The sequence below is a fragment of the Danio aesculapii genome, chromosome 12 (genome assembly GCF_903798145.1).
Source record: "Danio aesculapii chromosome 12, fDanAes4.1, whole genome shotgun sequence".
NCBI classification, from domain to species: domain Eukaryota; kingdom Metazoa; phylum Chordata; class Actinopteri; order Cypriniformes; family Danionidae; genus Danio; species Danio aesculapii.
This window is the reverse complement of record NC_079446.1, coordinates 19,195,069-19,218,599: the sequence shown is the minus strand read 5'-3', so window position 1 is coordinate 19,218,599 and position 23,531 is coordinate 19,195,069. Positions and strand designations below refer to the sequence as shown.

The 23,531-nt window shown below is 34.2% G+C and overlaps 1 protein-coding gene across 1 annotated transcript in view; it reads left to right on the top strand.

Annotated features, from left to right (window-relative positions):
* The first annotated feature begins 657 nt into the window (after nucleotides 1-657).
* Nucleotides 658-23,531, top strand: part of ccz1 (CCZ1 homolog, vacuolar protein trafficking and biogenesis associated) — a 30,455-nt gene continuing 7,581 nt past the window's right edge. The window contains exons 1-14 of the mRNA XM_056469709.1: nucleotides 658-782; nucleotides 1,367-1,442; nucleotides 1,559-1,655; nucleotides 3,926-4,023; nucleotides 4,112-4,205; nucleotides 4,760-4,840; nucleotides 5,636-5,683; nucleotides 5,795-5,878; nucleotides 9,040-9,215; nucleotides 11,383-11,464; nucleotides 13,064-13,125; nucleotides 13,768-13,879; nucleotides 16,342-16,375; nucleotides 16,971-17,088. Coding sequence (XP_056325684.1) covers nucleotides 1,429-1,442; nucleotides 1,559-1,655; nucleotides 3,926-4,023; nucleotides 4,112-4,205; nucleotides 4,760-4,840; nucleotides 5,636-5,683; nucleotides 5,795-5,878; nucleotides 9,040-9,215; nucleotides 11,383-11,464; nucleotides 13,064-13,125; nucleotides 13,768-13,879; nucleotides 16,342-16,375; nucleotides 16,971-17,088 — 1,100 coding nt within the window. The 5' untranslated portion in view covers nucleotides 658-782; nucleotides 1,367-1,428. The remainder of the gene's footprint in view (nucleotides 783-1,366; nucleotides 1,443-1,558; nucleotides 1,656-3,925; nucleotides 4,024-4,111; nucleotides 4,206-4,759; nucleotides 4,841-5,635; nucleotides 5,684-5,794; nucleotides 5,879-9,039; nucleotides 9,216-11,382; nucleotides 11,465-13,063; nucleotides 13,126-13,767; nucleotides 13,880-16,341; nucleotides 16,376-16,970; nucleotides 17,089-23,531) is intronic.

The following is a 23,531-nucleotide window of genomic DNA, read 5'->3' as shown; positions in this document are numbered from 1 at the left end:
TATATATATATATATATATATATATATATATATATATATATATATATATATATATATATATATATATATATATATATATATATATATATATATTATGCCCACATACACAACTCCTTAACTTTTTTGATTTTGGCTGTAATGTAATTACATGCTTTGGAACGACATTTATTGTGAAAAGCTCTATAAATAGCTTGAATTTAACTGAACTAAAATAATGTAATCGCATAGTGTGTTATGTGATGATATATGGGCACTACTGCTAATATTCGCAAAATTTATAGCAAATATTAGTGGTAATGAAAAAAGACTATTTACAGGCTAACAACTGATTTGCACTTGAAGCACTGGATATAGGGTTTTCTTTTCTTTTCCTTTCTATTTTGGACAGTCCTGCCATGAGACTAACTGATGACAGAATTTAAATTTTTGGGTGAACTATCCCTTTAAGAAACGAAACCATTGAAGGCAATATAATAGCAACATATTTTTGACATGACTGTTATAGTACTAGCGTCCTCATCCCACGTAAGTCTTTGTCATTTTAAGAAATATCAATTTTAAGACGTACATTTCCCAAATGATGTTTTTATAAGAAATACTTCGTGACTAACATTAAAACGGATCAGTGTTTGTACAGCTCATGTAATCTACCCGAGCGGATCTAGCTGTAACACGCAGGCGACTGTCAAGAGCAGGAAGTATCTTATTCAGTGATCTCAGCTCTGTTTTCCCTCATGAGATAACAAATCAAGACCTTTGTTTCTGTTGTCATGGTGTAACAGGTAAGCCCCTAATGTGTGAACACCCTAGGTGATAGTTGTTGCTTTTAAAATGTTAAAAGGAAAGCGTCGGATTATTGCTGCAGCTAACGAGCTAGCCTAGAAGTACAAGGCTAATTTTTCAGACCACCGTCTCTCTCTCTCCATTGGAAAGTGACATGCTTTTGGTTCCTGTTTCTGTTTAATTGCATCAGTAATCAATTTCATTTTCCTAGTTCCCTTATAGGTCATATGCATAATTTTGTATCTGTTTTTCTTGTTCATTGTCGTCTTAAAAAGAAACAAACTTCGTTGTCAGCACAAGTTTATTTGACAAGTAAATATGAATCATGCTGTTTATTGACTTTTTATTAGCTTTAATAATTGAACTACATAGTTTTAATTCGACTATAGGCTGCTTTAAAGTACATGTAAAGAATAACATTGTAACTATAAGAACGTGATATCTTACATAACGTAAGTATGTAACGTAAGTAAATTAGGAAGTAGATGTTCATTATCTAATTCTTGTGTTCATGTTATTGTTTCATGTACATTCATGTTCTTTTCATGATGTTGACGGCTGTAAATAATTGCTCTGTTTTTAGGTAAAAGGCATGAATGCCAAGCCCAATGAAAAAAGAGGGAACCGCAGACACAGACCACACTAATGCTGATGATCAGGTATTTCTTCTGTCATGTTGTCATTAGGATATATACAGTATATCATTTTCAAAGATTATGTTTACGTGTGTGTTAATGATCTGATTTCTGTTTTCACCCCATCATTATCTCATTAGCCCAAGAATGGCATCTGGAATGCAAGAGAAACAGTACACACCATCTTTGCTCAGTTTTTTCATCTATAACCCTAAGTTTGGGCCACGGGAAGGAGAGGCAAGTCTTTTTCTTGTTTTGTATAGTGTTGTTGTCGTCTTTTTAAATAGTCTCACATACATTTTGAGGCCATAGACTAGATATGAGCCAGTATAAGATTCTTACAGTATGAAAACCTTAGATAAAAATATCTCAGTTTCACGGTATTGTGATTACTTCTTTAAAATATCTTTTTTTTAATGTCTGGGTAAAAAACAAAAACTTTTTTCCCCTTGAAACACAATATATTTTATTTTGAGAAACTTTTAAAATATTTTGGAGCAGTTAACATGGCTAAATAATGAAAATGAATCCTTGACTTCTGCTGTCTTCATTAGTTTCAAAAACACAGAGTTCTTGAAAATGATTTTGGAGGACATTTCTGCTGGAGATACTGTTGTCCTAAAAAAAACGTAAAACAAATCTTAAAAAAAAAAAAAACTTACATATACACCATAGGAACGGTATATCAGAAAACTCTGGCGGTTTTAAAACCTTGACTTTTCCAAACCATGGTATACCCTCAATACGGTTATTTTCCCATGCCTACCCTAGACTGCAGAAAAGTGTAATTCTCTCTAGTCGTGTGAAAACCAAATTATAATATTGACGATATTGCATCTGTGAAAAGGAGTTCGACTCCTATGTGAAATTGTACAGGGAAGAGACTAGTCAGTAGAGTTTATAGCTAAATATTTAGCATGTTTGCATGTCCTTTATGGCACAATTCATTAAAATAAATGTAAAATATCATTCATTAAAAGTTGATTTAAAAAAAGTACCTGAATTGTTTTACATTTTGTGTTTTTTTTTTCTTCAGTTGAATAAAAATCTATTTTTCATTCATATATTAGCAATTATTTAGCTAATATTTAAAATTGTATATAAACACTATTTTCCGTTCATATATTAGCAAAATATTTTGCAGTGTTTGCATGTCCTTTACTGCATAGAAATTAAAATAGAAATAGAAGTAAAATCACATTTGCATCAAGTTGATTTAAAAAAGCACCTAAATAGTTTTGCAATATTTTCAGCTGAATAAAATATTTTCCATTCATGTATTTCATCATTGAAGATATCTTAAAAATATTGTAAAAATCTCATCTTGTTATCGTAAACCCAATCTCGTGTCTCACCTCGTGAAGTAAGTGTTTCGTCACACCCCTACCAAATTTTGATTGATGTCTTTTGGACCAATATTTTTTGAGAAAAGATGGGAAAAGTACCGCCTTCACATGTGTACGGAAAATGATAGGCATAAAAACTTTATACAGGGTGCATAACTTCATTTCACCTGTAAAATTTGTACATTGTTTTAAGTTTTATAAAAAACAAAGGACAGAAAATAGTACTATTGTATTTAACTTGAAGTTAATGTTATATTTAATAATTTTTTATGAAAGTTGAAATGATATAACTACAATCATTTAATTTTTATATCATGTAGATTTTATTAAAGCATGACAATTTAAAATATTAATATTTATGCAAGTTAATGCAAGTTAACTCTAAATTAACTGACCTTTTATGAATATAAACATTATCACTGCACAAAGATTATCCAAACAGTGTCCCTCAGGCTCTGTCTGACGGAGAGTTGTGCCATGCGGTCATCACCCACAACTGACGTTTAAATATCCCTATTTCAAAGCATTTATTTAATAAAAGATCATTTATTTAACAATTTGTGATGACATAATATTCATTTATTAAAGACTGTAATACTGTGTGATGCACAAATTAAATGCAAATGCCTATTGTCATTGCTCTAAATGTCTCCTTGCCATAGCGACACTCACCCCTTCAGCTTGCCCACTGTCTATTTTCAAGCGTATTAGGTGGACATAGAAAACAGAAAACTTACTGAATTTTCTCAGAAACATATGGTAGGAGGGTCTCTATTGTGCTCGAGGGTGAAGGAGTGAGAGATAAAAATTACACAGATATATAGCTTGTCTACAACCCACAAGTATTTATTCAGAGATTGGTAAAAGGTAATCTGTACGGAACATGGTTAGTCTACATTAGAGTCAAGTTAAGCGACTAACAAAACAAAAGTTTACAAATACAAAACCCAATTTAATTAATCTTTATCTATTTATATAGCGCGTTTGCAATGTAGATTGTCTCAAAGCAGCTTAACATCAAAGTTCTAGCAAATTAAAACTCTGTCAGTCCACTGCGTCAACCCATCTGGCCTTGCTAATGACCTTAAGGGGAACAAATGCAGGTGTGTTGTTTATTATATGTTAATCGGATGTCTATAGAGCTGTTGTTTTGTCTTGTAGGAGGAAAAGAAAATTTTGTTTTACCATCCCATTGAAATAGAGAAGAACGAGAAGATTCGCAATGTTGGACTCTGTGAGGCCATTGTTCAGTTCACCAGGTAAGCACTCTGCTAATAATAGGATCAAGAGCAATGAAAAAAACTTCATTGAAAAAGCATTTTTGACTGAGATTTTCCTCATTTTCAGAACATTCTGTCCAACAAAACCAGCCAAATCCCTTCACACTCAGAAGAACAGACAGTTTTTCCATGAGCCAGAGGAAAATTACTGGATGGTCATGGTATGACTGTGCATCAGTGATGTTTTGGAGTGAATTAGTCAGAATTTAAAAGCCAAACAAAGAAGATTGAATAGAATTAAATCTAATTAGTCTGGCGGTGTATGACTGAAGTACAGTGCTCAGCATATATAAGTACATCTCTCACAAATCTTTATTGTAATAGGAAGCTATACAATCTTATATTTGTGCATATACATTAGATTAGTCAGTACAGAAGCCAGATCTGGAGCTTATCTAACAAAATAACTTATGATAACTGTCCAAAAACTAGTACACCCAAATTTATGTTATAGAAAAATATTAAATACAAATTTTAAAAAGTGGAAAAATCAAGAGAAAACAAAAAAAAAATGGAGTTGAAATTTTGTAGGTTGTAATTTTTTTTTTTTGCAATATTTTGCTAGAATTTTACTGTATTATCTGTTTAATAAATCTTTTTTGTTTAAATGCACCAAAATACATTGCCTATATTCACTGAGTAATTTTTAAAATGTGGTGTACTCAATTATGCTGAGCACTGTATGTATTAAGCACGTTTAAATTCTTTTTTCAAGGTTGTTCGAAATCCAATGGTTGAAAAACCCAACAAAGATGGCAAACCACCCACTGTAGAGTATCAAGAGGAAGAGATTATTGTAAGTAATATGTCGGAGGGGTGTTTTTTTAATGGAGCATTTTTTTTTAACATCGTTCCTGTTTTTAATTAATATTCTTATTCTACAATATTTTATAAAACCAGTCAAAAATGACTTTAAAATGTTTATTTATTTATTTAGCAATCTGAAAATTATTGTAATTACTATTTATAACACAAGTAAAAACTAGTATTAAAAAAATAAATAAGCTTCTAAATAAAACAAATATTTATTAAAATAAAAACATAGAATGGAAGCACCAAATTAGTATGAAATTATTATTTAAGATATTATATGATGTAAAGAGCATGCAAATTTATTGGGTATCTGTACCAGCATGATTCGATAAAATTATTTAAATCTTGTTTTTGTTATCTCAATTATATAGCTAAATAAATACTAATATTGCTAATATAGCTAATAATAAATCAAATAAACATATTTATGGGTTTTTAATATCGACAATTTATAAAATAATAAAAATTAATTAATTACAAATTAATTAACTAAAATGAATAAATTATTAGCAATTTATTATAACATTTATATTAAAAACAGATAGTTCAGCTTTGCCACAACAGAAATATAAATGATATGCCACTACAGAAATAGTGAATAGAAATTGAATGAATAAATACATCAATGTGATCAATATATATATTGATATCCTTATTTTCTGTTCTAATAATATTCCAGTGATACTGTTTCACTCAAATATGAATAAAAACAGCCGTGGTGAAAATAAAACACTACACAGAATGTAGTCTATGAGTCTGACTGTTGTTTGTGTTTTAGGATTCTGTTTATGGGTCTGTACTACAGCAGTGCTACAGCATGTATAAGGTAAACACTGATTAATCTGTTATTTACCCGTTCATTATTCACATTTCTTTCCACACAAGAAAATACTTGATGTTTCTAACAGTTATTTTTGTTGTGGTTGATGATCTTTAGCTCTTCAACGGGACGTTCAGCAGGGCGTTTGAGGCTGGTGGAGTGGAACTGCTTACCCAAAAGCTCGAAAAGTTCTTTTACAGGGTAAATAAAGTATTAATTAAGCGAACTCTATCCTTCAATCAGATAAAAGGTAGACACTATATACCTTTGCTCTGTGAAGTGCGTTTAGATGCGTGTCTTAAAAGCAACACAGATGTTTTTAGGCTTAAGATTGTTTTATTGGTATTATAAGATCGGCCTTTTTTTGTGAGATGCTTAGAGGATTTGGCTGCTAATTTGCTCTTTTTAGTTTAAATTTAAAAAGTTAAGCAAAGGGAAAAAATCTCCAGTATTTCAGATGTGAGATGGTAGTTTTTCTGGTGACGTGTGAGGCCTGACAATATAATTTGTCTGTGTTTGTCTTATTGGTTCTTCGGTTCAGATTTCTTTGCTGAGGGCATCATGCTTACTCACCTGTTTGAATAATTCAGTTTGGGTCAAGGGAAACCCTTGGCGTCACCCCCTCCCTAACCCGAGATCTGCCCTCAAGCTCTCAGTGAAAGTGCAATTTGTGCCTTCGGTTAAATGTCACTGACTGCTGTGCAAAGTCACACCAGGTCTGCAACCAGGCTGTCAAATTACATTTACGTCAGCCTTATCTGGGATGCTTTGGTAATTTTATCCATGTTTGCCGTCATAGTGTTGTTCTGGACTTTCTTCAAAAACTGATTTTTAATCATGCTGTAAAACTGTGCTTATCTGTAGAGTTTTGAATGTGTCTGCTGCTTTGTTATAAGATAGTTATTATGGAAATATACATTACTAACAGAATTGGAACAATCAACTGGCCAAGATGGAATCAGACGGGTTTTTTGTTGTTATTTTTAGCATGATACACTTGACCAGTGACTGGTCTGTCCATATTGTCAGCATCGGCACGAACCATGACTTTACAGAGACTCTCAATTATAGTTTTTAGAAAATGTGAATTGACAAAAATCTGGGCTCTATGCACAGCCAGTGTTTTTCAGCCAATGATGAACTTCCGACAAAAGCTTAATGTGACTATTTTCAATTTCATAAGGTTCCTTTTACAGCATCAATGTTGTAATGTAATTCAAATATAATCCGTTAAATAGACTTCAGCATCCATTTGGTTGTTAATGCTGCACACGTTGCTGTTTCTGTGTGAAGTCAAGAAAGAGGTCTAACTCTGTGCCACCGCATAACTATAAATGTGTTAAAAAATAATGAGTATATATACAGTTGAAGCCAGAATTATTAGCCCCCCTTTGATTTTTTTATTTTATTTTTTTTCTTCTTCTTTTTTAAAATTTTTCCCAAATGATGTTTAACAGAGCAAGGAAATTTTCACAGTATGTCTGATAATATTTTTCTTTTGGACAAAGTCTTATTTCTTTTAATTTGGCTAGAATAAAAGCATTTTTAAAAAAAATCAATTTTAGGGTCAAAATTATTAGTCCCTATAAGCACATTTTTTTTTCAATAGTCTACAGAACAAACCATCATTATACAATAACTTTCCTAATTACAATAACCTGCCTAGTTAACCTATTTAAGCTTTTAAATGTCACTTTAAGCTGTATAGAAGTGTCTTGAAAAATATCTATATGTGTATATATATATATATATATATATATATCAGGAGGTAACGTCGAGTCTGAAACTGCGTGATATTATACATTGTCTGGGTTTTTGTTGTGTGTTATGCTGCAAAAACCTTGTAATAAGCTGCCAGTACATTTTCTGTTATTGTACAGCCTTATTTCTCTATATAGTATTTCTTATACATTATATTATTTCAAACTACCTAAATGTCAATAAAAGTCATTTTGTTGGAGTTGGATTTTAACATTAAAAGTTGACAGAGCAGAGATCAACATCCCATAATGCTATTCACAACGGTAAATAAATGGAAAACTGTTAATTAATAGATATTTTTTAAAAGGTAGTTTTAATTGGGTATTAAGTTTAAGTTAAGACAGGTTTACATGGGACAAGTTCTGATGTTCTGATGTAGGGCTGCACAATATATTGTTTTAGCATTTGGCATATTATATTTGGATTATATAGCCACAGTTCAAAATACTCACTGCAGAGTTTAACCATAATGAAGTTAAAAGTTTATCATTTGCACATGTTTTTAAGCGCTAGAAGAGTTTAAATCATTCACACAAAAGCAATTTTACCATCAGTAGCTATAACAGAAAATCATTTAAAGAGTAAAGCCTTGCAGTGTTATTTTATGTTTGATTTTTTTTTTCTGCACCTGAATACGATTTGACTATTCCATGAAACCCATAAAGCACTGTTTATTTCACTTTTATATTTGCTCTATCGCATTTAGCTATGCTTGTAATTTGTTAATTACATTTCATGCATGATTTGTTCCCCTACACAATCCTGCCAATCAATTGAAAATTAATAAATTGTTTCCCAATAGAACTATTCAATTCATCTGGTTACATTGTATTTATATTGTAATATACATCGCAGAAATACAAAATATTGCAATGTTAGATTTTTACAATATTGTGCAGCCCTATATGTCAATGCAAACTTGATAATTTTGACTTGAGTTTATGGGAAAATCATTCGGGTGCAGCGATATATGACACATTTTAATGACCTGGTGAATTCTAAAACAATTTGCTTGAAATTTTGCAGCAAAACATGAAAAGAGGAAGACGTTGCTTTTAGAGCCGCTCTCTCTTTCACTCTTTTGCCCTCTCTTTCTCACTCATGCTCTCTCTCTTTTCTTCTCTCAAGTTCAACTTCAATTTGCTTTATTGACATGACTGTTTTTTTGCATTACAAAAGCATTTTACCTGTGTAAAATATATGTAATAGACATACATCATCAAATTAATAATATGTACAATAAACGACAGAAAGGAACAAAAACAGACACTACCACTAATACTAATTATATTACTTATAAATAATTTTGATAATTTAATTAAGGCAAATTAATTTAGTGTATTTGATGTGTGTGAATTATAAAGCCTAGACCATGGTAAACTCTCATCTCTATGTAGACCGTTATTTACAACACATCATGCAGTGCTCACTGTTCATTGGGTTTATCTTCCTGATTGGTCAACTTCAGAGACAGTTTGGCTCATTCAACCTCATACACTATTGTTCAAATAGTTTTAAACAGTTTTTTTCCTCCATGTAACATTCTATACTGTTTTAGTTTTATGGTTTAAGTTAAACTACAGTTCTCTCTTCTGTCTTAGTATCTGCAGACGCTTCATCTCCAGTCATGTGACCTGCTGGATGTGTTCGGAGGAATCAGTTTTTTCCCTCTGGACAAGATGACCTATCTGAAGATCCAGTCCTTTGTCAATAGAGTAGAAGAAAGCCTGAGTTTGGTCAAATACACAGCCTTCCTATACAATGACCAGCTGATCTGGTGATTTTCAATCTATTCATCCTTCACATTTGTTTTAAATGAAACTAAAATGATGTCATCTTTTACTTACCTTCAATATATATGTGTGTACAGTTGAAGACAAAATGATTAGCCCTCCTGATTTTTTATTTATTTTTCATAAATTTCCCAAATGATGTTTAACAGAGCAAGGGATTTTTCACAGTATTTCCTATAATATGTTTTCTTCTGGAGAAAATCTTATTTGTTTTATTTCGGCTAGAATAACATTTTTAAAAATATATATATTTTTAAATATTATTAGCCCTCTTAAGCAATATTAATTTTTTTTTTAGATTGGCTACAGAATAAACCATCATTATAAAATGGCTTGACTAACTACCCTAACATGCCTAGTTACCCTAATTGACCTTGTTAAGCCTTTAAATGTCACTTTAAGCTTAATACTAGAATCTTGGAAAAATATCTAGTAAAATGTTATGTACTTTCATCATCGCAAAGATAAAAGAAATAAGATATTAGAAATTTGTGTGTGAAAAAATGTGTTGGAAAAAAACCTCTCCGTTAAACAGAAATTGGGGAAAACATAAACGGGGTGGCGACGCAGTGGCGCAGTAGGTAGTGCTGTCGCCTCACAGTAAGAAGGTCACTGGTTCTAGCCTGGGTCAGTTGGCATTTCTGTGTGGAGTTTGCATGTTCTCCCTGCGTTCGCGTGGGTTTCCTCCGGGTGCTCCAGTTTCCCCCACAGTCCAAAGATATGCAGTATAGGTGAATTGGGAAGGCTAAATTGTCTATAGTGTATGAGTATGAGTGAGTCTGTGTGGATGTTTATCAGAGATGGGTTGCAGCTGGAAGGGCATCCGCTACGTAAAAACGTGCTGGATAAGTTGGCGGTTCATTCCGCTGTGGCGACCCCAGATTAATAAAGGGACTAAGCCGAAAAGAAAATGAATGAATGAATAAACAGGGGGCCTAATAACTCAGGAGGGCTAATAATTCTGTCTTCAACTGTATACATTCCTCTTTTGGCCTGCAAAAGAATCTGTTTGGCAGATTGTTCATTAATATTTTAAGAAAGTCATGATGAGGGGCTGCGATGCTAAAAATGACAAAAAAACACGACAGTTTTAATAGATTCTTATGGTGACCTGTAGCTATAAATTGTTGTTGTTTTATTAAAAACACCTGTAGAAATGGAGCTGCACAATTCTGGTTAAATTGAAAACAGATTTTTTTTAAACAAAAAATTGAGTGAACAGCTATACAGTGGTTCTGAAAAGGTGTTAAATTGATGCAGCCTGTTTATAAATGTCTGATGGACGTTTGTCAATGTACTGATTGAAAAAAACCTAAATTTGAGTAATTCAGTGACACACACTCAAAAGACTATATAGTATTAATATGAGTAGTATGAATGCAATTCAGAAGTACTATATCCGCCATTTATCGCCATGTCTCGTGCCCACATCAGTCCCATTCATAAATTCTGTTAAGCAGACTATAGTGTCTATTGGATGTGCCCTTCAGAATCTCAACAGAAGTAGAATATCATACAGGTATTCCTTGTACACTGTTTTTCACATCCTGTTGGGAAGTATGCAATTTTTGAATGCACCTTTAGCCTATTTTATTACTGATGAATCAGCATTTTTTAACATTATGATTCTATATTTGTTAAATTTTTATATGATTTTTAAAATGGTGTACTTTACTGCATTTAGCATTTAAACTAATTTGATGAACATTAAAATAATGTGATGTTTTTACAAATAACCCGCAAAAGATTTCTGTGATCATTTTGATCGTACTTGTCAGACAAAGCGAAATAATTGTCATTAAGCATCACTCCTACTGCAAATGCCTAACATGAATGAGGGTTTACCTTAAATAACTGAGTGTAGAGGACATGAAGGCTGAGGCTGCAGGGACACGATAAAGCACTGAAGCCAAAGCTTCTTAATCACAAATTGTCTGGCACAGTGGTTCCAGATAGACTTGACAAATATGATTTTAATCCTCTTTTGTTGAATTCACATCATGACTTTCATATCTTGTTTTTAAAAAATTGCTTTCTCAGAAGTACCTGTCTTTAAGCCTGTTGTTTGTCTCATTTCATTTAAAGTGGCTCATTAATAGCATACTACAAGCTACCAAAATTTGTAAGACACCCTTTTTTTTTGTTTTGTAGGAGTGGTCTAGAGCAGGATGACATGCGTATTCTGTACAAATACCTGACGACCTCACTGTTCCCACGACACACTGAACCTGAGGTGAGACAGAATGTCTCATTTTTCTCTTCAATTTAAACTGTTGCTGCTTTATGTTTTTTGGAAATCATGATGATACTTTTTGTAGGTTTCTTTGAGAATAGAAAGTAAAAAAAAATGCATTTCCTTGGAAATGTATATTTTGACATTACTTACTCCATCGTTATTCTGTCATTATTCTGTATTCTCCCGGGCCCTGCCACCCTGTGAATGAAAGTCATTTCGGCCGCTTGTGTCCGAGATCTTGTCCTTTCAGTCATGACCCAAAGCTCATGACCATAGGTGAGAGTAGGAACATAGATTGACCGGTAAATCGAGAGTTTTGGCTCAGCTCTGTCTTTACCAGTACATTGACTGCATTACTGCTGCCGGTGCACAAATCTGCCTGTTAATCTCACGTTCCATCCTTCCCTCACTCGGGAACAAAACCCCAAGATCCTTTCCTCCTTAACAGAAAACATTAACCTAAATTTTAAATATTTAAGTAAGGGAAAATGTACATCAAGATCATACTCAATTCCTGGAGGGTCGCAGCTCTGCACAGTTTTGCTCCAACCCTATTAAACACAGCTGATCCTAATAATCGAGGTGTTCAAAAGAGTCATGAATGCCTTTATTAATTGAATCAGCTGTGTTTGACAAGGGTTGGACCAAAACTGTGCAGATCTGCGGCCCTCCAGGAATTGAGTTTGAGACCTATGATCTCTAGATGATTGTTCTTGCAAAATAAAACAAGACCGGTTCATCAGCAGCCCGATTTGAAGAGGAGGACTGTTGCATAAGACTGAAGGGCTTTATTATGTAAAAACAACTGCTGATATTTTCCTGATTTTAAGACCACAAAACTAAATATTTAGATACAAAACATTGATCTGAGCTGTAATAACATGTTATTAACTCTTTAATTAATTGTAAAAGTGACGGAAACAAAAACTGCTGAATAGAGTACACACTAACCTATGTATTATTCCACATAGTCAAAAACAGCAATGTGAAAGATTAGCATATGAATGTATTCACTAGAAGTCAAGATGATTCAAAGTGCATAGGTGAGCCTGTCCTATTAATTTTAGCTGTTTATTTTTTTCTGGGAATATCATTACCTTGGAATGTTGTGATCTGCTAATCCGAATCAAGTATTCCAGAGAGGCATGTAATAAATCATTTTAAATATCCTTGAACAAATTAGTAGACATAAACATAAAAGTATTTGACATAAAAATGGCAATAGCTAGTCCTCCATCCACCTGTTTTTATGAATTTCATAGGATATAACATTTAAAAAAAGTCAAAGGAATAAAAAATGTAATAAAAATAATAAAAAGTCAATACATCACGAATAATGTGCTACTGCTACTTTTTGAATCATTTTTGAACACTTTGCACTGTAAGCAAATTATTATACAGATAATTACAAGTACTACTTTCTGATTGCATAATCCTGATAACATGTAATCAGTTTTTTCCATTCACTGAGCGCCACACAGTTTAACTGATCACGCAGAAATCATGCAGTGGCTGATTTTTATGATGTGCTATTAAGCCATGCATTGTATACAGCTGTGATGATGAATGATCTCATTGTGTGTAAACATTCGACAGCTTGCAGGAAGAGACTCTCCCCTCAGGCCAGAGGTGGCTGGGAATCTGTTGCACTACGGGAGGCAAGTATCCAAATATTTCCCGCTTTGAATGGAACAGCAGACTCTTGGCCTTCTGCCTGTCTGCTTGAGCTCCATGCTTCAAGAACGAAAGCAGCCAGGCGCAACGCTAAGACAACACGCATCAACCAACACTGCCAAATATCAGATTGCACAAGGGTAATTTAATGGCTTTGGTGGCAAAGAGAAAACAAGGAGCCCAGCAGACTTCACAATAGCCTGTCTGTGCAACCATAGGCTCGCATTTAACTGATTGCAATGGGATTTCTAGATTATTCTGTTGTGATCAGACAAGAAAAGTCTGATTGATAATTGGTGGAAATTTTTTGGTGATATGTTTCAATTTGTGATTTGGGTAAAGGTAGCGTGATGTCTAGTCATAACACTGTTTATATATCTACATAGAAAGCAAAAAAATAATTACAGATCTCGCAGGCTTGGAGATAATTATAGGCTATTATATAGATTATAGATTATTGAAAGAAATATTAATAATTATATATTGATGTTATAATTATGCAATAATAATTATAAAGATTATTGATAAATTGTTTGTGGATTTGAGTGTCTTAAGAGGTTATTTGAATATTTGTATTTAAATTGAAGTGTTCTGAGTTATACTGACATCTTATGTAATTGAAACAGATTTTTAACAGGACCAGCAAATCTTAAAGATCCAGAAGCAAAATTCAGATTTCCCAGGATATTTGTGAACACAGAGGACAGTTACGAGGAGCTACATTTGATTGTTTACAAGGTAATAGGGGAAAAAAAGACATTAATTAGAAAATATATAAAAAAAATTTTACTTATTAAATTTCAGCATGTTTCCAGATACTTATTCTCATCTTGATGTATTACACAAACTAAGAATAAAATGAGGTAAACATATTTTAAAGAAAAAAACAACTAATCAACAAAAATTCTAAAATGTTCACAGATATTTTTAAATACAACCTTACATTAATGGTACCAACTTATTTAAAAGCATGAAGAATTTATTTTTGTTTATTTTACATATACTTTAGCATTATTGCTGTTTTTATTTAAAAAAATTAGTTTTCACTTTAAATTTGATATTTAAATGTGACTAAAATGTCACAATAAAATGAAAACACACCTATTTCATTTTTTTCATAAACTTCAATAATGCTAAAGTATATTTAAAATAAACAAAAATAAATTATTCATGTTTTTTTGAGTTACCTTCTTGAAATCATTCATGCAATGTTGAAAATAAATTGTTGTAATTTTGCTTGTATATATTATGTTCATTAACATGCTTTGTCACATACACTACCTGACAAAAGTCTTGTTGTCGATCCCAGTTGTAAGAGCAACAAATAATAACTTGACTTCTAGTTGATCATTTGCAAAAGAGGCAGAAGGTATATTTTTCTGATGAATTATCTGTTGAACTGCATCCCAATCATCACAAATACTGCAGAAGACATATTGGAACCCGCATGGACCCAAGATTCTCACAGAAGTCAGTCAAGTTTGGTGAAGGAAAAATCATGGTTTGGAAATACATTCACTATGGGGCGTGCAATAATCTGCAGAGTGAATGACAAATTCTTCAGCAGGATCGCACTCCTCATATTTCAGCCTCCACATCAAAGTTTAGCAATGAAGGTCAAGGTGCTCCAGTATTGGCCAGCCCAGTCACCAGGCATGAACATTACTGAGCATGTTTGGGGTTAGATGAAGGAGGAAGCATTGAAGATGAATCCAAAGAACAATGATGAACTACGAGTCCTGCAAGAACGCTTTCTTTGCCATTCCCGATATGGACTTTTGTTAAGTTATTTGAGTCATTTCAGAGATGTACGGATGCAGTCATCCAAGTTCATGGGAGTCATACATAATATTAATTCAACCCAGGCTCATTCTGAGAACGTAGTCCCGGGGACGTTTCTGGAGACCGCGAAATACGTCCCGGGAGGTACGTATTTGTGCAGTTTTTGTCTTCGCGAGTCCGCGAGAGGCCGCTGTGCGCGCTTTTTCCCGCGCCGTTCTCGCGTAAACCACCTAGAGGCCTCTGTCGAACGACCTTCCGCCTGTCTGCCTGTCTTCATGACGGAATGATTGACCGTGCGACCGGCCAATCGGCTGACCCACCCTCCTCTGTCCCTAAACCCAACCAACGACGGTTCACAAAAGCCGTCCAGAAAAAGAAAAGCCCTCGTCCGATTTTTACCACGTTTTCGGATTTTGACCACATTCTCACCCTGTGACGAACTTGTTCGCTTCATTTTTTGGATTTTGTTTTTGTTTTCTTACCTGATTTCTGGAACCGCTCTTCCCCGGACTCGAACCCGGTCGTCGTCGTCGTGGTCAGCCCCTCTCTGCCCCTCGAGTCCGCCAGAGTACACGAAGAGCTAACCGGACAAACTGGCTGCAGCGGGAAAGCCCTCCACACGGAGGCGAGCGGCCGGCTGGCCGGCCGGCCGGCAAGCACCGAAGGGAACGGCGTCACACCGCCCCGCAGCGTTCGCTTAAAAAAATGAAATGCAGCCGTACGTACCCCCGGCCACGTATTTCGCGGTCTCCAGAAACGTCCCCGGGACTACGTTCTCAGAATGAGCCTGGGACAAGACTTTTGTCTAAGCGCAATCAGACCTTACTGTCCTAATTAAATGATTAAAAATCAAGGCATGATTATATTTTATTTTGGTAAAATAAGCATAATCTAGAGGCCTTTGCCTTTCACTTAAGCCTTTTTTGATACCAAATGATCAACTAGAAGTCAAGTTATTATTTGTTGTTCCTAAAACTTGGATAGACGACAAGACTTTTGTCAGGTAGTGTAGATACATATTATCTTACACTGGACAAACTGTTGCATCTCAAATGAGATAACATAACAGTAAGTTAAATTCTTTCAGCAATCCACTAATAATGTTCAATATTTGATAAAAGAAAATTAATTTGGACACATTTTTAATGACTTTTGATAAAAAAAAAATGACTGCAGAAGAACAAAGTAAACTTACTTAAAGAGATATTCAGAAGTTTTACCATGAGAAGTTTTAGAATTTATATCATATATTGACATTAAAAAATCTTATCTAATTTATCTTGTTTATTATTTTCTATTGCATTTGTTTTTAATAAATCGTGTTTTAGCCTTTGTTGTGTACAGGGCATTTAATTTAAAATATGATATGTGCTTAATTCTTTTTTTTTTTTTTTCATATTTTTTAACTTTTTTTTTAGGCAATGAGCGCAGCTGTATGCTTCATGATAAATGGTAAGTTTCTGCTCTTTTCCTATAAAGCAATTTTTGAGATGCAAAAGCCTCTAACTGCCATCTTAAATTTTGTTCTAATATTAGCGTTTTTCTCAGGCTCCTATATTTTGATCCAGTAATTTCACTTTTATGGCAAATAACAGGTTATTTTCATCGCTTTTAACATGAAATAACTGAACATAAATGTAAGAGGCTAAGAAAAATGCTCATTGTAGAAGAAAATTCCAGATGGCACTTCTTTTTTCATCTGAACTCTTCTCATATATATACATTTATTATTATCATCATTTTTTTTCCTCCATATTGCACACAGGTATGTGTGCAGAGTTAATGTAGACTGAACCAGGAATTGTTGGACACTTGCATGGTAGTGCTAAGTGGACTAACACTGCTTTAACATTTACCTTGAGCCTGTTCTGTTGTGCTTATATGTACTACTTGCAGAACCACCTGATGATGAACTCTCTGTCACAAGGACAGTGTTCAAATTATTATGGAGCACAGACAGCTGATGTTTACTTTGAGCTTTATCTGTTAATTTCTTCAGTCATATGTTAACCCTTTCCTCAAACTCTCCTTCTCTCTGTGTTGGTAGCTGCGGTGGATTTAAACCGAGAGTTTTGTGAGAAACTTGACAGCCTGGTTGGACCCCAACTCACCTTGCTGGCCTCTGACATATGTGAGCAGTACAACATCAACCGCAGGATATCAGGGTCAGTGCTAATCCAGAGCTTCATTACAGCAACTGAATGAAGAAAATCTAGTGTTAAATGTGCAGTAAAATCTGGATATATCTAGAGTGTGAACTCCTGGGATAAAACAGGCCAACCAGAATAATATACAGACTCTTGACGATCCACCCAGGATCATTAAAACACATGCCCCATGCTGTGTTTGATTGGCCGCATGGTAGGAAACATTGATTTGAAATTTATGTGATATTACAACAATAATAATTTTTCCCTTATTTTTAAGTTTGTCTTAGCCTCTATTATACTCACTATGTATGTGGGACTTATTTTTTCAAACGGGACAGACTTTAAGGGAGATTAATTAGTCAGCCTTGCATGACCATGAAGCCTCTTCTATGTTTAAAGCTCGTCAGAACACAAAATACAGGATATATGGACTATAAGTTTATTTAATACCTCCCCGAAGAGGCATAAGGTCTGCTTAAATGTATCTTTTATTAGTTTAACGTCTGTATTGGGACATTTGCAACATACGTTTGTAAAGAGGCAACAGACACATGTAAAGTGCTTAATTTGTAACATTCCTGCCTCTGTTTTTATATACGTTAAAAACATAAAATGCAACTCGAAGTGCATTTCTGTTTGTCAGTTTTGTTAAGAATAATTATATTTATTTAACCTATATTTAGCCACAACACATCTCACAAGCAAAGTAGGTTTTTTCTGGGGGCATGAAGATAGCTTACTTATTCCTTCAGTTAAAAAATATTGTCATTTAACAAAGAATCTACAAAATTTGTTACTATATATTTTTGTAAACTGAAGCATGAGTTTTTTTACATTGTCATGTATAGCATCGCAGCGTGATGTGTTTGTGTGTGAACAACAGATTAGAGCTCATAAATTGTGGTGAAACGGATCACAAATCTCACGGTTCGGATCACATTGCGGTTTTTGAGTCACGGATTGGACCGTTTTTTAGATTAGCAAAAAAGTGAGGAAACAAATGTCATTTGCTTTTAATTTATACAAAAATATTACTGCAAAAACCATTGGTTTTTAACAAACAGAACTTAGAACCTGTAATTTTAATAAAAATAAAAATCAAGAAAGAACCAGCTGTAAAAAGGAAAATATTCAATACGAAAAATCTTTTCTACTGTTGCTGATAATGCTAAATATAGAAATCTGACATTTTTTTCATTTATCATATTTATTTTCAATTAATGATTTAACAAGTCACACATAAAACTTAAAGAGCCCATATTATGGGTTTTTGAAAATGCCCTTCCATGTAGTGTGTCACACAGCTCTAAGTGAAGCGAAATATCCAGTTAAGGCTTAAATCTGTAAGTGTACAGTGTTTAAAACTATTGATTCATCTTTAAAGGAGTCGAATCATAGTGCTTCAAATGAGTCGTCTTGATAACGAGTCATTAGGTGTTTCGTGATGACGCGGGTACGAAACACAAGTAGTTGCGCGCACAAACCCGGGAGATTTGAAACCTGCGGCCCCGCCCACTAACACAGAAAAAAAATGAAGTCACGCTGTGCAGATGGATATTATTGACAGTCTTATTAAAGATGAAACCTCAGCAATATAGCCCAACCTTGAGCAGTTCGAGTGCTTCTGGAAATTACATGCTTAAAAGAAGACTTCATCAGTTTGTTAAAGGAAGGATCAGTAAAGACTGTCAGAACATGGATCAGTGCATCATGAATCAGTTTCTTCCCCCATTTCACAAGTGTAAGTACGTGCGATTAAAGTTATTGCCTCGTTTACTCTAGCTTGCAAATTATGTATTTAGTTGTGTTTTGTTACTTGTTACTGCGTGTACTGTAGCAGGTTAACTCTATTTTCTCATATCGCGTGTAAAACCACGTTGAAAACGCGACGCGTGCCGCTTTGTTTACGGATCGCCAGCTATTCCTACGCACACGCAACGGTCAAGTTTCAAAATATTTCAGCTCAGGTTCATGGGAGCTGTCTAAATTGCACCCAGCAAGCTGAACTGGTGCTTTAGTCTAGGCGAACGGTGTGTGTGTGTGTGTGTGTGTGTGTGTGTGTGTGTGTGTGTGTCTCCCTCTCTATTGGTGTTGTATCTTCTAAGGAGGAGGAGGAGGTGTCTGTGTGAAAAGAGCAGGTAGATGGTGACGTGCTCCTCGCCAGTTCTTGGAGTTTTTGCTCAATAAAATAGTTAGTCGTCTGTTTTTTTTTTAAGTCCATCGTCTGTGTTTACATTCACCCACTGGCAGCCAAAATCCACACCTTACACTATAAAGTGTGTATGCACTGTGACTACTTTTATATTGTTGATTAGCTGCTGGGCATTGCACTCTGTCTCGCGCTGAAGGCTGTCAGTTTCGACCAATCACAACAGGCTGTCATCGGTCCAATCAGCGCAGATTAGCTTCGCGCTGAGGAGGGGTTTGGGTACAAATGAATCGCTGAACGAATCATATAGGAGTCGCTGGGATAATTAGGTAAAAATAAATGCAGATTATAAGACCATCAAAGTGTTTTTTGACCTTGCATGCATATTAGACTGTTGTTGGAGACCCTTAAAACCTATATATGACCCTATTTCAAGTATAATATGGGCTCTTTAATGTTTCATGATAGGTCTATTATTTTTTAAAACCTATTCAGTGACATTATTCTGATGGTTGTTTGTCGCCACCGATTGGTTACACAATGTAATTGCTACAACATTCACCAGCGTCAAGTTCCATTTGTGGTGATTTTAATCTTCACCATAAACATCTGTGTTTATATCTGAACTATAAACTGTTCTCCCAATTCTTCTGTGTTGTTTAAATGTTTGTAACGACCTGAAAAAGCGTAAAAACTGAATCTCTCTTGATCAAAAGCATATTTGAATCCAGCATTCGAATAAACGTATGCAAATCATTACTATTTATCATTCCAGTTAGGCAGGTTTAAACTGATAAAAAACACTTTAATTAATAACCTAAAAAGGCATTTAGGTAGGTCCCACCACAACTTTTTCCGTCATCATTTTATTTTACAAGGAAGCCTAAATGTTTTCATACACGTGATTTTAATGATGCGGGAGGCAATCTCCCTGCAATTGTTATCAGTGTTAGATTAACCTACAAGTTCAAAAAAGTGTCCCCCCAATTTTCCAAAGTTGTATTTTCTTTGATTTACTTGGGAAAGATGTTAATATTCAATTTGTATTGAATAATATTCTAGTTTTGGAGAAATGTTATATTTATAAATGTAAGTACCTTAAAACAAAACCACTGTTTTTAGTTTTCCAAAAGGAATTTTGGTTATACTGTAAATCTTTAAAGTTGCTAAAATCAAAATGTGGAAGAAGACCGTTTAGTTTATTAAAAAATTTAAATAGTTGTTTTAAATAGTAGTTTTTTTTAGCTGTTTTTGTGTGTCTATTCTATGGTTTAAGTGTATGTATTTGTATTATTATTTAATTATTAGTGATCTGTTCTATAAATGTAGAGGAAAGTTGTTAAATGAATTTTGCCGTATTGTAATTGTGTCATAATGCAATAAAAAAAAAGTTATTAATCCATGGGTTACGTGCATTACGAACTGTGGGTTGTGATCCGTACAGATCATGAATCAACCGTGATCCGTTACACCCCACTCATTAATATTCAAGACCCTTCCAAATACGGTCAAAACATGACGTCATTGATGATGCATGAAATTTAGATGGAGGGCAGAAAGTGATTGTTCTACATAGGAATCGCTATCAGAACATCAAAAAGTTTCTGTTTTATGTTGTTTATAATTGTTTAAATCTGCTAAAATGAGAAATGCTTTTATAGAGTTCCAAATGTTTTTGCTAATAAAGGGGGGAAAGTTCAAGAAACTAGCTGAAAAACAGAAGAAAAGGCAGCATGTAATAAAGATTTTTTTTCAGTACATTCGTATGTACAAACCTTTTTTGAATGCGATAATTCGTTTTACAGCACCAGCAAAGATTATATACAGGTCTAGCTAAGTGTATTATATGTTAATGTGTTATATAAAAATCCAATACAAACACCACCACACTTAAACAAAATCCAGGAGAATATAAATAACGTACCCTGCTATGTAATCGCTGTAATAAAATCTTCGTCTTGCTTTGCAATAGTCCTTGCTGGCGTTTCAGCAGAATAAACAATCGTAACATCGAGATGCGCAGCAGCGATGAAAGTTTGTTGATGGTTAAGTTTATCGACTGAACAAAAAAGAAATGGAAGCCTTGCAACAAAACTAGACTGTTATTATTGTGAAGCACTTTTCACCCCTTCCAGAAATCTAGAAATAATAATGTAGACTATGCGTCCACGCTTTTGAATGCTTTTATCTGTTGTTTCAAGATGTCTGGAAGATGTAACATTTTCATGATGGGGTAAAACTATAGTAATTATAATAAGCATGTTTTTGAAGCACATAGTTAGGTTTTTATAATGTGTACAACTGAATAAAACAGAATACTGTAGTATAGTAAACTGATAAACTGTAATAATACTGTAATGTTAGTGTAAACTGTGGTGCATTGTGATGATTATAGCATAAAAAAACAGAAGCCTGCATTTTTACTGGCTCGCAGACCTGTTTTATTGCACTGGAAATCTTCAAATCCACGTTACACTGGCTTTAAGATCTGATGTTATATCTACACTTGGGAAAATGTAATATTCAATTAGAGGTTCTAGCAAATTCTCATCTGTTTGGCAACCCTTATTATCATATTTCTCTTTTATAAATGTTCTTCCTGGGGAATAATGTGACTTCTCTTGTATGTAACTGTAATTTCCCTTTTTATTCTGTCTCTCTTTGTCCAGACCCTCATAGTCTACCATTGTCTACCCAGCTAGTCTACCATTGTAAAATAGCACAGCACTATCCCATAACACCCAACATTATTGTTGTCTATTTATTTATTTATTTAATACCATCTTATTTTATATAATATTGCAATTTTTTTCTTGTGTCTACTACTTTTATTATCGTTCCTGTCAATATATTAGGCAGTGTAATTAGGGTTTATTTATATATATATATATATATATATATATATATATATATATATATATATATATATATATATATATATATATATATATATATATATATATATATATATATATATAATTCTGTATAAATAATGACTACTTTACTTGGCATTAAAATAAAATGGAAGCTTGTTTGGATAATTTATTACTAATGTACCGCAGCAACAATATAATTGTGGAGTTTGCATATTCTCCCCATGTTTGTGTGGGTTTTTCCGGGTGCTCCAGTTTCCCCCACAAGTCCAAAGACTTGCGCTATAGGTGAATTGAATAAGCTAAATTGGCCGTAGTATATGTGTGTGAATGCAAGACTGTATGGGGGATTCCCAGTGTTTGGTTAAGGCTAGAAGGGCATCCGCTGCATAAAACATATGCTGGATTTGGCTGTTCATTCCGCTATGGCGACCCCTGATTAATAAAGGGACTACACCAAATCTCCTTTGAAATATGGTCTCCTTTGAAATACGGTTTAAATCGCGAAAATATAGACCTGCCTCGATTTCTCCCCTTCTGATTTTACGTCCTGCCCTCCATCCGAATTTCGTACGTCACCAGAACCACGTGATTGCAAACAACCTATTAAGGCCAACACCTAGGGTTGGAAATGGACCTGTAAAATGATGCACTTACCTAAGCAACATGCTTTCAATTGACATATTAGAGAGCAAATCATTTTCATGCTTTGAACGGCATATTTTAAGACGGCATATTTCATCAATACAATCTCAGTGTCAGGTCATTAAATGATATCATCAGCAGGGCTTGACATTAACACCCGCCAACCAGCCAAATGTGGGTAGATTTAACATGTGGCGGGTTAGACAGACAACACAACTAGCCACTTTGGCTGGTTAAAAAATAATTTTTACATTGCCATTGCTGGCTTGTCACTGAAGATTAGATTTTTAGTTTAAGACCGTTTTTCAGTATGTGTGCAAATGTGATCTTAGAATCGCGAAGCAGCACAACTGAAAAGTGTTTGCGCGAGCAAAAGAAAGCAGGTGAATACCGAATGAGAGGAGGATCAGGCGCACGGTGAGACACAGGCGATCCTCACTCACTGACGACAGCTGATATGATGCACGTGAGTGCTTAAAAGCTTCCGTGTCCCTTTTCCTTGGTTGAAGCAACCGTGCCTGGAAACACGACTGGTGTGATCGTTTCTCTTTGAAATAGACTGGAAAAAAAATCGGTGCTAATGCATGCACAGTCCTGCTACCAAAGACCTGCTATTTTTTTTTTGTAAGCAGCAGCGGTTGCGGCTTTCACTTTAACCATTCTTTGAACAGATTATTAATGAGCCTAACGTTAACTGTGTGGGCCCGATCATCAATTTATTATCGCAAATGGAATGTTTTTCACCTGCTTTCTTTTGTTTACAGTTATTTTTGATAATCTGGTTTATTCAT